Raw genomic sequence first — 14,000 nt, forward strand, 5'->3', positions numbered from 1 at the left:
CTGCCTGCAATATTCATTCACCTATGTGAGACATCCTGCCTTGCTGTGCCTCCTTCTCTCTGGTTACAGCATGAGCGAGGCTGGCACCCCTCGACAGGAAGAGTCTGACTTGTGCCTGGTGCCCATGCCAGGGAAGACACCGACTCCTTCTGAGAGGTGACTTGAATATGACCTGAATGCTATCCCCAGAGGAGTAAATCATAGACATTTTTTTTTTTCCTAGTGACCAAACTTTTATATTTAAGAAAAAAAGAAAGATGAGAAACTCACTAGAGATCAACCCTTCACATATATTATTATTGCAACATTGAGACACGTGGATTTTTTTTAAGTGATAATTTTTTTCATCAAGGTTATCTGTTTCCTATTTGTAACTGGACAAAGGACCTCCCAGGAGCGTCTGATGTTCTTTACTTTAACTATACAAGCCATCATCCTAGATGGTGAATCAGCATTCCCTAAAGCTGCACCTGAAGTGAAGAAACCCCCTGAGAAACAGTGGTGCCACAACCTGCCACCACCATCAGTGAGGGTCTGGAGAGCTACAATTCCCCAAATGTGTTTTCCAGCAAGCACTGGGGCAACACTGCTCCCCTCCAAACCTCACTTCTGTATCCAGGCACTTATACACGTTTTAGGTTGGGCATAAGTAAGTTCATAGTGACAATTCTTCAAAATTAGTTTTCTTAAGAGCATTCTGACTCTCCATTTGATTTTTTTCCCTACATAGATACCGCAAAAAAGGGAGACGCTACCCAAAGTAAGCTCAAGTGAGAGGCAAAACAGTAGGAAATTTTCAAGTGGCAGGAGTTCAAACGTGAGACCTTTTTGTTGTTCATCCAATAACCGTAACTAAATGCAACGTGAAAAAAATTGTTTCACGGCAAGGCACATTTCATTAAAAAAAAGCTGAAGGTCCTTTTTCAGTAATAATTTTAAAAAAATCATTTAGGGTGCTTGAGATGTTGTTCCTCCTTTCTAACTAGCAGATCATATCAGTTAGAGGATACTGTAAACACTGAAAAATGAGAGCACCAATAAAAACAGGATCTCTGTAATGGATTTCCCATTTCGTATGACCTTCCAACTACTACTAGCAGCACTTGTAAGTATCTCGTGGAAGTATTTGGTGGTTCTTGTTAGCAAAATAAGCACAACATAAAACCCACTGAACTTGCAGAAAACTTGTAATTGGCTTTGCTTCATTTGCTTTCAAGCCCCTTTATTTACCTGGAGCTTTCCCTCTATCTTTAGCGTGATTTTAGAAAAGAATACAGCTCTGTTACCCTGACTCATCATTTTACTCTCCAGGAAGCTGCTAAAGCTTCCGTGGATGCTAACCTGTGTAGCTGAGTGGGAGCAGAAAGGAAGCAGCAGCTTGTTTTACAAAACAATTACTAAATCCCTACCTACATGATATACTCGATCACCATTCAGCCGAGGTACCAGGGACAGATCTTTCTTTTATGTTATTAATGGCTGACAATGACATGAACTCGTGTGAAAGAAATGCAATAGAGGAGGAAGAATGATGTGTGCAGGATCTGGAGTTTAGAAGAATACACCACCAAGATGAGGTGTCAGAATTAGCATAATTCTGTTGCTTTGGAGTATTTAATTATGTTTTTGTCACTCGCGTATTTGCTTTCTGATACTGAGTTTGAATGCTAATTAAGGAAATGAAAAGAATTAAACTGACTGCAACAAGCTAACAGCTGTATACCATGTGAAGACGAGGGAAGTCTTAAAACGTTCATTTCTATCAATAAGAATCCAACCATCCTCAGCAGCGGCTCTCCCAAGAGCTGCACCTCAGTTGGTAACCTCTTCGCTTATCTTCGGAGAATATTCTGAGAATGGCTGTTAGCATGGCATTGGGAGCAAGAAATTCTTTTTTAAGAACATTTGCTCGTGGTATAACGCAGGCCGTGCTTCACAGTAGCCAAACTCCTACACACACGCCTGTTTATTATTATTATTATTTTTTTTTTTTAAAATACCTGGACCACTTCTTTCCAAAGGCCAGACTTTGTTAACTTTGAAGTTAGAGTATTTCTGTATGCAGAGTTGGCTTTTTCGGTATTTTCTTACATACACATAGGTTGCAGCAGAAACGCACAGGTCAGGTTAGGTGTTATCTGGTCTCTCAAAGACACCTAAGAGAAAAGACTACGTGGGAAACAAGAACTACTTAGAAGTGAAATGCAAGTATTTTAACTAACAGGTGACCGCCACTGGTCATTTGGAGGATTCTCAAGACTCCTAAAACACACCATGGATATCATACACTCCTCCTTCTTTTACAAACTTAGTGCTAATGAAATGTATGACAATGATTATCGTGAGAACCCAAATCCTTGCTTATTTGCAGAATGGCTACATTGGGATTTCTTCTGGCATTTCCCCTGCTCAAAAATGTAAAGCAATTCTGACAGCTGTTGTAATAGAAGCACCCTAAAACTTTAAGTTAATGCACACTATTAAAGCTACTACACGTCTGACGTCTGGTGACAGTCAAAATGAAGAATGAAAGAAAATTCCCCTAAGCACACACACGGAGGTGCTACAACTCTTTTTTTCAATGGCAAGAGAAGCATGGAGATAAAACTAGCTAGATTTTTTTTCTGACCAGCTATTTTTTTTTTCTGACCATGTTAGGGATGTTCCATTAGGAGGGGATAAAGTGAAAGAAGAAAAAACTACTAAAGCGGCAAGTTGGAAGAGTCTTTCAAAGATGGTATTATGACCAATTCTACAAGTAAGACAGAAATCCCCTCTTCCAGCTCGTGATGTTATGAGACACAGTTTCGAAATTTGCAAAATTCAAACTCTAAAGAACAAATTCCTTACTTTCATTCTGATCTTATGTAAATATGGCTATTAAGAACTAGTACTGAAAATATATTTCAAATAGCTGTAGGTTGAAATCTTGATTCCTTCAGAAACAGAAAGGCCTACAACAGGAGGCTGAGAGGACCAAATGTTGCCTATATATGCCCTTGTAAAAACGCCTAGCTGGTATTTAATTACTTAATCCTGAGAAACAAATAGGTGTAATTTCTTCCCTGACAGAACAGCTTAAGTAGAAACAAATACAGTAATATATATGATTTATGATAAAATCAGGTAATACTCCAAAAGCTTCTGTTTCCATGTGGAGATACTGGAATTCAGTTTTTTTCTTTCCTTCTAAATGCAGTTTATTCTTTGACTGCCGAATGTCCCCTGAAAACACAGCCATCCCCCTTATTCTGCCATGTTGAAAATTGGAGAAAAACCAAGAGATAACCAGATTCTTATCTGGAGTCAACCCAATAGAGTGTTTTTTTAAAAAAACTTTCATTTGTTAAAGAATTTTTTCTACGGTACCGCCTCATTTTTCATCTTCTGTGACAAAAGCAACATCTGTTCTGTTACTCAAACCTCACATTGTGAATCAAAAGCAATCCTGAATTGCATCACATGTTGCAATTATTGCCAAAAATCCAGCCATTTGAACATGCTGAGCAACTCAATGCAATCCAGCCCTTGTTAAAGCCAATGACAAGCAATTTCCACGTTTTCCTTCGTCACAGTCAACTCTGGGCCACCCAAGTCAGTTACCAGCAACGAGGACTGGCATGTCACCACCACCACCATATTGTTCCCATTCCTCAGAATATGAAAGACATCACAGAACAACCACGTAAACCCTGAAAATAATAGTTCTAATTGTGCTAATTCTACCATACTCTGCATATTCCGTGGAAGGCAGCATAATTAGAAAGACAGTCTCTGTCAAAACAAAGTTACAGATTTTAACCCAGCTACTGGAAAAATAGTAGGATCTATTATCACCAGCTACAGCAGGTCTCTGCTCCATTATCATTATAAAAGATTCTACTCCAGAAAAACAGGATCCCTTCCACTCTTACAATTAGGCTCTTCTGAGTGACTTTATGCTCTCATTATATATTAAGTAGGCCTGGGTCCGTTTGATTGATGTGACGAAGGCCTATCATGGCTGGTCAGCAGCAGGCCAAGCCTTGACAGCAAAGCTGCTGTGCATTTCAGCCGGTGGGAGCACAGGGCGTGGAGGAAAAAAGATCATTTTGGAAATCTCTCCGTCACATCTCCAGCTACATAGCACCTTGCAGTGCTAAAACAAAAGGTCTGTTGAGAGTATTCTGGCAGCGGATGGACAGAAGCTGTTTTGACCTTGATAATAAAGGAGAAACTTTACAAAAGGTAAATGGAAAATTGGAGTAATTCAGCATTTGCAGTGAAATACAGGCAAGGCAATATCATTCATTGATTGTCTTTGCAACCAGTATTACTGCCCTTCTAGGGGAAAAGAAAAAAAAGAAATTATGACATTCTCTAAATGCTCTCTAACTGTAGTATTTACCTTGGCCCGCAGTTAAAATAAGATTATGTATGGTAACAGTTGAATCAGGAATTTGATTGAATGGGCCAGAATGACAGTTCTGCTCTGACAATCTATAAAGATTAATATCTATCCCCTGCTACATAGCTTCAGCATGAAGATGCTCACCTTATTTTTATATCTCTGCCTGCCACCTGGAATTAATGGATTCCACAGCTTTTCCTATCAGCACACCTACCTGTCTGGAATCCTTTGCTTCACTACTCTCCGTTTAGATTATTCCTTAAAAATATCCCAATTTCTTTTAAAGGAATACCCTTTTTTTTTTTTAAAAAAAAAAAAAAAGCCACCAAGCTCCCCCTCCCCCTTCTTTGTTTGAAGCACACAGCACTTTTATGCAATAGCCATGAAAAATGATTTTAAAAACGAATAGTAGAAAACCAGTATAGCAATCCCTGATTTTTAGTGCCCGATATTCTGCAATTTTAGCCAACGTTAATACAAACAGACCAGCACAGACTGCAACAGTTCACACCCTGCAAAATGTGGCCTATTCAGTCCTTTTCTCTGCAAACAGAGGAAAAAACCCAAAGGTTTTTTATATTCTGCACACATTTAGCCTTACATTTATCTAACCAGACCAGTATTTTCATACAGACATCCACTCCATTTTGCAGAACACTGTTATTAAGGCATAAAATTAACACCAAAATAGATTCTTATTGTCTTTTTTGGAAAGATCTACCCTGGTTGCATGCTCCACCAGACAGTTCACAGATCAGAAAGCTATAAAATCTACCTCAAACCCCCATTCTCAACGAAAACGTTAACATCACCGATTAAAACACAGCGTCCTTACCTATGAGCTGCATTCTTTCAAACGTAAAAATGCTTTTATTTCCTTTCTATCTAATCTGCCCAGTGCCTGGACATAATTTCAGCCTGCCTTCCAAATATTTGCTTGCTTTCTCTCGCACTGCACGGCATCCGCAGTTACACGGCATTACTTACATTCTCTTCCATATAAAAAAATCAGACATTACATGAAAGGAAAAAAAAAAAAAAAAGAAAAGAAAAAAAAAGAAAGAGACAGCCCATTTCAAAGCATCTGGCAAGCCTCCCCTGGCAGGCGGCCAAGCCTCGGCTAAATCTTCCCTCTCCGGGCGAGCATGCTCACTGGAAACCAACAGAGTGTTGCTGAGGCAACACTGTAGGCAGCCTCCAAGTATGAACAGCCATTCTGTTTTCGCTGTGACAAACCGCATACTACAGGGGAAGTGAAAGGGAAACGATATTTGACCTTCCTCAGAAGACAAACTTCGCCGTGTTTTTCTAGAGAAAAGGACCAAATGTTGCCAAGCGCATTGTGAAAATTACAAAAAAGAAACGAAAAAACGCACCCAAACGCAACCGAGGATGCCCTGCCCACTGCCACCCCCCTCTTTATTTCTAAATTTAACATCAAGGTTAGAAACAGGTAGCAGAAATAAAAGGAAAATATGCAAATACATTTTGTTGACATGAAACCTTCACGAGAAAGGAACAACTCAAAATATTCCAACACAGAAAAACACTTTACCGTAAGTTTCAATTGAACATTAACCAGAACATTCATCCACTTCGTACCATTCCTAACCTGTAATATAACCTGCAATGTTCAGAGGAAAACCCACTCTGACTCACTTACAAAGGTAAGTACTGCACTGCTTTCAGTGTCTTAGAAAGCAAATAGCTTTAACAGCCATTAGGCACTACCTCACTCTTTGTCAAGCTTGTATTTTTGCTTCATTAGTTTAATTCGACCTTTTATCAAACTAATTTTCAGAAACAAGCTACTTTTTATGTAAACTACATATGTACTACAGACAAAAAAAACTACAGAGCTACTTTAACAGTAAGATCACTGCTGTTTGGCTTGGCATCAATTTCTTGTTCATGTTTCTCTTTCACCCAGATTCTTTCTATCACCCTTCTCCGCCTTGAATTTTTTATTTCTTTACATACTTCTTTATCTAGCAGATAATAGCAGGAAATCTGCCACTGTTCACAAGTACCAACAAAGAGGATGGGAGCAAAGGGAAGATGAATAGCTCTAAAAACATGTTGAAGTGAGTAAGTCTGAGGGTAAAATGTTGGACATACACATTATAATCTTTGAGGAATGACTGAAATTGTCCATGACTTACCATTACTTCTTCATTTTTCTCTTCTCTTTTTATTTCTTCCTCATCAGTTTCTGCTGCAGCTCCTTCTTCATCGCTGCTAGAGGATTCCATAATTTCACTTATGTCCATTTTCCAGTTCCGAGGAACACTCTTCGTGTTGAGAAACGTGCTTGCTTCCTGTAGCCCTACACAAGAAAGGGCCCTGTTTTTACCTCATCCAAAGTATTTATAATCACAAGGCATTTTAAAATTTCATGTTCTTGTACATTTCAATGTTCACTTAAATGATAAAGTACGTACTTTAGTTTTAAACAATCAGTCTACGTGCTTTATATTTCAAGACAGTCAAATTTTAAAAATCAAGTACCAGTAAGTCAAGGAGCTTAGATCGAGAACATCCATCCGTAATTTCAAGGCATATGTCCTCATGAACACTAGTAAGATTTACACCTGTTTATTTACACAGCAAAGACAATCACCTATACTTATTCACATATGTTCTGTGCAACCGTGAAGCTGTTCTCTTTCTGTATCAAAGTGACAAAAACTTGAATAAAGCTATGAATAAAACAAACAAAAATCACAGCTAAAGCACCATAAATTTCTTTGTTGTTTTCAAAAGTTATTCATGTCATAAAATTTAGATATACAGCTATTTTGTTTGAGAAAAAATAATGATAAGGAAGTGATTATATGGGGAGAGGTCAAACTTGTACAATGGGAATACCCCAAATTCTGTAACGAAGAAGAATCAGAAGAGCATCCAAAAGAGCGACATACTGCATTGAACCGTTCACAATATTGCTGGAGAAGAAAATATTTAACAGCCTATTTAACAGCTGCTGGTAGAGTAGCCTTCACAAATTTGTCTGCACTCTTCCTGAAACCATTTTTACATTTCATTCCTCAATGGCCCTCACAGCCAACTGCGTTCTGCATTAAAAAAAAAAACAACACAACCCTGTCTTCAATTTACCTTATACTTTTGGCTGTACTGAAGTTCCTGTACTCTGAAATAGTAAGATATATGGGAAATCTTAATCAAAACCACCTCAAACTGTCTCACTTGAATTATGTTAAATCCTTCCTTGTAAAGGAGCTGTTCCACGCCTTGACCCAAAATGGAGGAACTGTTGGTGGAAGTTTTTCTTTTTCTTTTTTTTTTTTAAAAGGAAAAAAACTTAAAACGTATTAAAAAAATGTTACATTTTGAGGTGCGACTGGGATGAACAGCACTAAAATTTTAAGAATGATGTATATTAAAGGTGAGAATCTGGTCTTTTACAAGCTCACTGAAAACATGAATATTGTAGTCACATCACCCAAGCATTCAGAAAAATCAACCTCTATAATTATTCTCTTAAACATTAATCACAGGCTATTCACAGAGGCTATTCTAATAAAGTTTACACCTTGATGCCTGGGTATTTTTCACATAAAGAGAAAGTGCTTTGACCGATAGCACAAAACTGGTTTTAGGAGAGGTAAAAAATATTCCATTGTTTAACGGCATTCCAAATGCTGTACCTTCACAATATTCTCTTCAATTTGCATGAATTTACAGCAAAACAAAAGAAGAAAGTCAAATCAAGTGAAGAATACTTTCACCAGTTGCTCTATTAATAAGGCAGCTGTATCCACAGTTTCTCTAATTTGTCACATTTAAAATTGTTTACGAAATATCCAAAAGCATTCATCTCAAAACAACATGCGGTTACTAATTTGCAAAAGGTAAATTACTATTGTATGAGATTTTTTTTAGTCTAGAATTTATTCTAATTTACCTTTTTTAGGGGAGGACTCGGATTTTGGTAAGTTTAGAGCATCTAGTTCTTTGATCTCTTTTCTTGCTACTGAGTAACTGAAAAAAGAAGAAGGTTCTGTTATTTTCATAACACAGTAAAGCAAGTGTTTGACTTAGAAAAACAGCAATTTCTAAAAATTCTTAAAATTTATTATTCGCTTTCAAGCTCCTTGCTAGCAACTAAATGCGTACGGCATTTGTCGTTATAAGCCAAAATATGAGATTCAAAACCAGGATAGTTTCCAACATTCCTCTGAAATTCAGACACCAAAAGAACTCTTATAATTAAGAAAAGTTTGTAAAGTTTCTGTATCTAAAGAAAAAAAAATTAGCACAAATTTGAGAAGTTAAAATACCCGACACAGGCTGAAAACACTTTCCAAATTTAAAATACACCATTCAACAGTTGCTACCCAAAATAGCAACTGAATTAAAAAGAAACAAACCCTCAATTTTCAAAATGCGTTTCTAGTAGCACAAAAGAACAGTGAAGCCAAACTCACGTATATGCACTGATACATGGTTGATGTTTATTTTTAAATTACAGAAGTGCTTTCATACCAAAATATATGGAAGCTGCTCTGTTCTAAAGTTATAATAAATATTCAGTTACTGAATTACTACAATAGAAATGCTAACCAACCTGCAAGGAAAGCCTTACAAGTGAGTTATAATTAATAAGATTTTTTTTTTTCTTCTTTCATTATATTCAGAAAAACTGGAGTAAAACCTCAGGAATTGGAGGCCGCCATTTTCTGAAGCTAAAGCCATAATACTATGGGAAAAAAAGAGTAAAACAGAGCAAGGCTGCATGTTTTTCCAATAACACTCTACGTTTGGCATTTAAGGAACCATACGAATCTAGAAGGCTGATGATAGAAGTCTACATTAAGAGGCCAGATTGAATAAAGCCTTCAGCCACCTGAAACATGCTTCACTAACCAAAAACTCACATGCTAGTCAACATCAAGACTATTAAAAATCAAAACTTGTTCACTTTGAAAGAGAGAGAAAGAGGGATGACAGGTGGCCTTCACCAAGGATGTTAGTTACAGTATGTTGAGACAGATGCATTAAAAACGCTTTAGAAAGATGATGACAAATAAGGGGAAACAGCATGAAAAACAGATTTGATATTCTTTTGAATACGTTATTCCTTAAGTAACACACGTCTCTCTCTTTCTCTCTCTCCTCCTTCCACCCACCCTTTTTTTGGAGGGTGGGGGGGTGGATGGAGAGGGAACGGGAAAGGTAAGATTAAAAGGACCTTTCTTTCTTTTTCCAGAACTCTTGGTTCAGATTCTGTAACATTTTAATTAAACAGTTACTTCACATTCACTTCTTTAAAAAAAAATAAATAATACCAGAAAGTAGATTAAACACTTTTTGAATTTTGCCATTTAAATAGCAATGTGCACCTGGGCACTCAAGGTAATGGGACAATCAGACATTGAAACTACTGCAACAGGGGCCTGTAACGTTGTAACAGACTTTCAGGGTAATTGTTAGAACCAAAGCACACACTTTACAAACACTTTATAGAACGGGAAGTACTTAAGGTTAACATCTGTTTTTTTTTTGAATTTGTTGACTTCAAAGACAACAAAACTGTACCAATCTGTAATATAGGCAGAACGTAAAGAGCAAGATGGGCGACACAGAAAAAGAAATTAGTTGGAAATGTAGTCATTTGAATGACAAGGGTTAACAAAAAAAAAAGCACTTCAATTCTCTTAAATTGAAATCAGTCGTTAACCAGGTATGTTTCTCAAAACATGCAGTATTTCTAGCCCTTCAGTGGTAAGCCATTTGCTCACACTTTTCACTAAGAAACAGCAACAGTCTAAAAGCAAAGACATACCAAATTGCAACCTTTTGGAAATTTTGGAAAAAATGTTAACATCTTCAAAAGGAATGTCTTATGGAAAAAAAAATGAAAAATTTATAAGTCTAATAAAAGTTAGCTATTACTTACAATTTGGAATCTGCAAAGGATCGAACTAAACACTGGTCCTTTTTCACAGTGACGTCATCATTACAGCTGGGAGATACAACCTGAAGTTTCAAATAAAACACTTTTTTTAAGCGCAAAAAAAAAAAAAAAAGCTTATCTTGAAAGGAATGACAGCAGGAAAATAGCTGTTTTCCTGTTTCTTCTACCATAGTTTTCAGTTCTGAGAAAAGAAACATACTTCAATATGCATTACTAAAGCCAACAATAACAAATTTCAAGAAGCAGTTTATCTCAAACTATTTATTTACTCTACTTGTCATGTACAAGCTAGAAAAGTTTACTATTTCACTTGTAAACTCAAGAAGTACTCTACAGGGGTGACATCACGGAATCCTGTTCATGCACTGAGCTTTTTTCTCCTGTTCATACAAAAACTGTTTAAAGCATCTATTTAAAATGGAAAGTCACAAACCCACTTATTTTATACCAACGTCTGATCTTAAGCACTCAAACTGAGAGCTAAGTAGCATTTTTTTTAGGTGTGAATAATGTAAACCAGTACAGATTTCATTATTTCACAGCAGTATCACCTCCAGAAGTCTAAAAATGTGATAAAAATGCATTTGCAGTATCTGTATTACCACAAACACGTTTCCATTCTGTTCTAGACCATCTAAGGACAAAAACCATGAAACGCAGATTGATCTACCAGGATTCAGTGGAAGCTGTGCCACCTCATTCCAATGAGGCAGATATTCATCCCCAAACCACGGAAAGACATTACTGGCTCTCAGCAAGCAATTACACAGCAGGTACACGGCTTCTAACTTAATCCCTAGCTGGAACCATGTAAAGTTAAAATCTGCCGTTAGTGAAGGGATATACAGCAACCAGAACACTTATAACAATACCACATTTCACATTTTAATCGTGGTATAGTTGGTTAATCAGTGTCAGCTGTTCACCTATCATTACATCATTATGTTCTCTTGGGGAAGGGAAGACAACTAGCCAGTGATTAGTTCATTACCTTTTGATATTAGATTTACATAGGCAATAAAATGTTAAACTAAGTTGGAAGATTTCTATAAGCCAAGCCCTTTCCATCTAAGGAAATCAAGATTCAAAATAAAGGACTATGGTATATTCAGTTAAGTAAATGAAATCTGTAAAAATCAGTGAACAAAACCTGCCTGTTTAATATACCAAGTACCTTTTTTTTTAAAATAAACACATCTCTGATGGATGACAGAAGATGCATTGTCTAATAAATTGAATACTAAAGCTGTCTACTGAAAGTTTACTAAAGAAAGCAACTTTTGATACATATCTATGAAATTTTTTGTGCTTATAAACAATTTGCAAAGTGTCTGTCTTTACAGTACAAGCCTAGTCACTTGAATTTATTCAAAATATATTTATTATTAGCAATGAACATCTGTATCCTACACTGACTGCTATTTTTATTTGACTGCCAATCTCTAACGCTAGAGAAACTGGCGATTCACGTAAATTTAAGCATGAAAGGGACTAGCACTTCAGCTGAAAGTCTACGGAAAAAGGCAATCATAAAACACGAAAAGATAAAAATTCTGCTGCACTTAAAACTCATAAAACTAGTTGCTCTTTAACTGCCTGGGAGTGCAAGTCCTAACTTACTCTATTTTTAGACGAAAAATATCTTTGCATACCAATCATTTTATGTGCAGCTTTGAAAGACTTAAGAGCCATTAAACTGTAAGTTATACACAAATGATCATCTTTACTCTCCTACTGTTCACAGATACTGCAGAATATTTGGATTTTTAGAGAATACGAGCAGCAGAGTTTAGCCTGACTGCATTCACAACGTTGCTATCAAAGTTGTGAATTCTGCAAACTTTCCTATCCAGGAAAAGCACAATAAGAACAATGCAACAAGTCAGATGACATTATTGTAAAAATAAAATAAATTAAGCAGTATGACATTAAAGATGTCAACGCTTTAAATCACTTACCAATGCTGGATACCAGTCTGACTTTTCAGAATTACAAGTCACACTCACAACTTTGCCAAGCAATTCATCATTGAGACGCCTTTTATCTTCATCCTCTTCTTCACTACTTTCTTCTTCCTTTTCATCTTCAGTACTGAATTATTAAAACACACAGTATTTTAAAATTTTCAACTGAAGTTAACATTTGAGAGCAAATACAGCTTACAGCCAGATCTTTCTTGCTCTTCTGCAAAGCTTCACAAACAGAATTTTAAGACCTGAAATTGCTTGAAATATTCTTGAATATTAAGTGATGTTATTTAGAGGAGCTTGGTAGAAATTCTTTCCAAGTAGTAGCATTTTGCAAGAGCAGATGTTGGAATTAGAAGCATGAATCAGGTTTGACTGTGTATAGATATGAAACAAAGAGAAATTGTCTCTACCCCCAAAATTTAAAAGCATCTTTTTTCCTACTTTGCGCAGTATAAAGAAGGTTAAAAGTCCTTTGTATCTTGACAAGAATTCCTAGTATATGAAAGTATCAACATTCTTGAGGCTACTACAAGGAAAAAAAAAACAAAACATCAATTCCCTATTACTGCTAAGATATGAACACATCTGAATGAACTGATTTACTGAAGTCCATAACCTGTGCAGATTGTATGATACAGCTTTCAGACCATTACAGCTTCAATGGTACTACTACAGTTTTAGCAAAGGACTCTAAAGGAAAGGAAAGCAACAGAGCACTATCAAAACTCACACAGGAATAGAAGATCTCCTTCCTCTATTAGATTTCTTCCCAATAACTGGAGTTCCAAAGTGCTCTGGATTGGTTAGTGGTAGCTGGTCAAGTGTCTACACGGATAAAGAGAAAACAAAATTAATTTGCAATTTCTTATTATATTAAAAAAAAAAAAAAAGCTTGTACTACTTAGCTTTCCAAGTATATCCATCATTGTCTTACCTCACTTTCTGCAAAGTGCCTTTCTCCCTTCAAGCATAATGAAGTTCGTCTCAAGGTCCTTTCATCACCATCATCAAAAACTAAAATGAAGTCAAGAAAACACAATGGCAGAAGATGATCAGATCTCTTTCCCAAGCTGACAAAACAAGTCAGCTACTATTTATATCACAATTTAGAATAGTCTCTAAAACATGAATTCAAAGACCTTCATTTCAATGTTTCTTTGGTTCACGAAAGGAAGGGTAGCATTCAAGATTCAGTCTCAGAACAGATAACATTTTCACAAAGAGATTCATGTGAGTTCAAAGTAAGGCTTTGGGAGGCAGTCTCAGTCTAATTTAGATGTCCTAGTTATCAATACATTGCACTTCTTCATAACATAGCCACTGGCTGCACACCAGTTACTATTACCTAACAATCTTCTTTTTTTCTTTTTTATGATTGTTGTTTTTAGCCTATCCATTTATTCCATACATTCTTCATTCTAATTCTTTCTCTTCCTACAAACAACTCCTCAAAAAGACAAATCAATGGAAAGAATTACAAGTGTGACAGTTTTTGCTACACTGTCAGTACAGTGCTACCAACTGCCTGTGAGTACTAGAAACTTGCAACTGTACGTCTAATTGATTTAGAAAAAGTATAGAAAGAATAGTCAGACAAACATGAGTTTTAACAGAACAGGGTAAGTCAAAAGGAAGTTCCGCTAATTTACAAGATGCAACTGAAGAAGTCTAGGATGCAACAAGTTTTGGCCAAAAAACATCT

The 14,000-nt window shown here is 36.4% G+C and overlaps 1 protein-coding gene across 4 annotated transcripts in view; it reads right to left on the bottom strand.

The window, feature by feature from the left end:
* The window catches only part of ARID4A (AT-rich interaction domain 4A), a 48,507-nt gene that overhangs the window by 19,348 nt on the left and 15,159 nt on the right, over positions 1–14,000 (bottom strand). For all 4 annotated transcript variants that reach the window (XM_035327667.1, XM_035327666.1, XM_035327665.1 and 1 more), the window contains exons 6-11: positions 13,233–13,312; positions 13,029–13,123; positions 12,287–12,419; positions 10,311–10,390; positions 8,316–8,392; positions 6,553–6,716 (exon numbers count right to left, since the gene is read on the bottom strand). In XM_035327667.1, the coding sequence (XP_035183558.1) occupies positions 6,553–6,716; positions 8,316–8,392; positions 10,311–10,390; positions 12,287–12,419; positions 13,029–13,123; positions 13,233–13,312 (629 nt within the window). The remainder of the gene's footprint in view (positions 1–6,552; positions 6,717–8,315; positions 8,393–10,310; positions 10,391–12,286; positions 12,420–13,028; positions 13,124–13,232; positions 13,313–14,000) is intronic.

The sequence above is a fragment of the Oxyura jamaicensis genome, chromosome 5 (assembly GCF_011077185.1).
Source record: "Oxyura jamaicensis isolate SHBP4307 breed ruddy duck chromosome 5, BPBGC_Ojam_1.0, whole genome shotgun sequence".
Taxonomy (NCBI): domain Eukaryota; kingdom Metazoa; phylum Chordata; class Aves; order Anseriformes; family Anatidae; genus Oxyura; species Oxyura jamaicensis.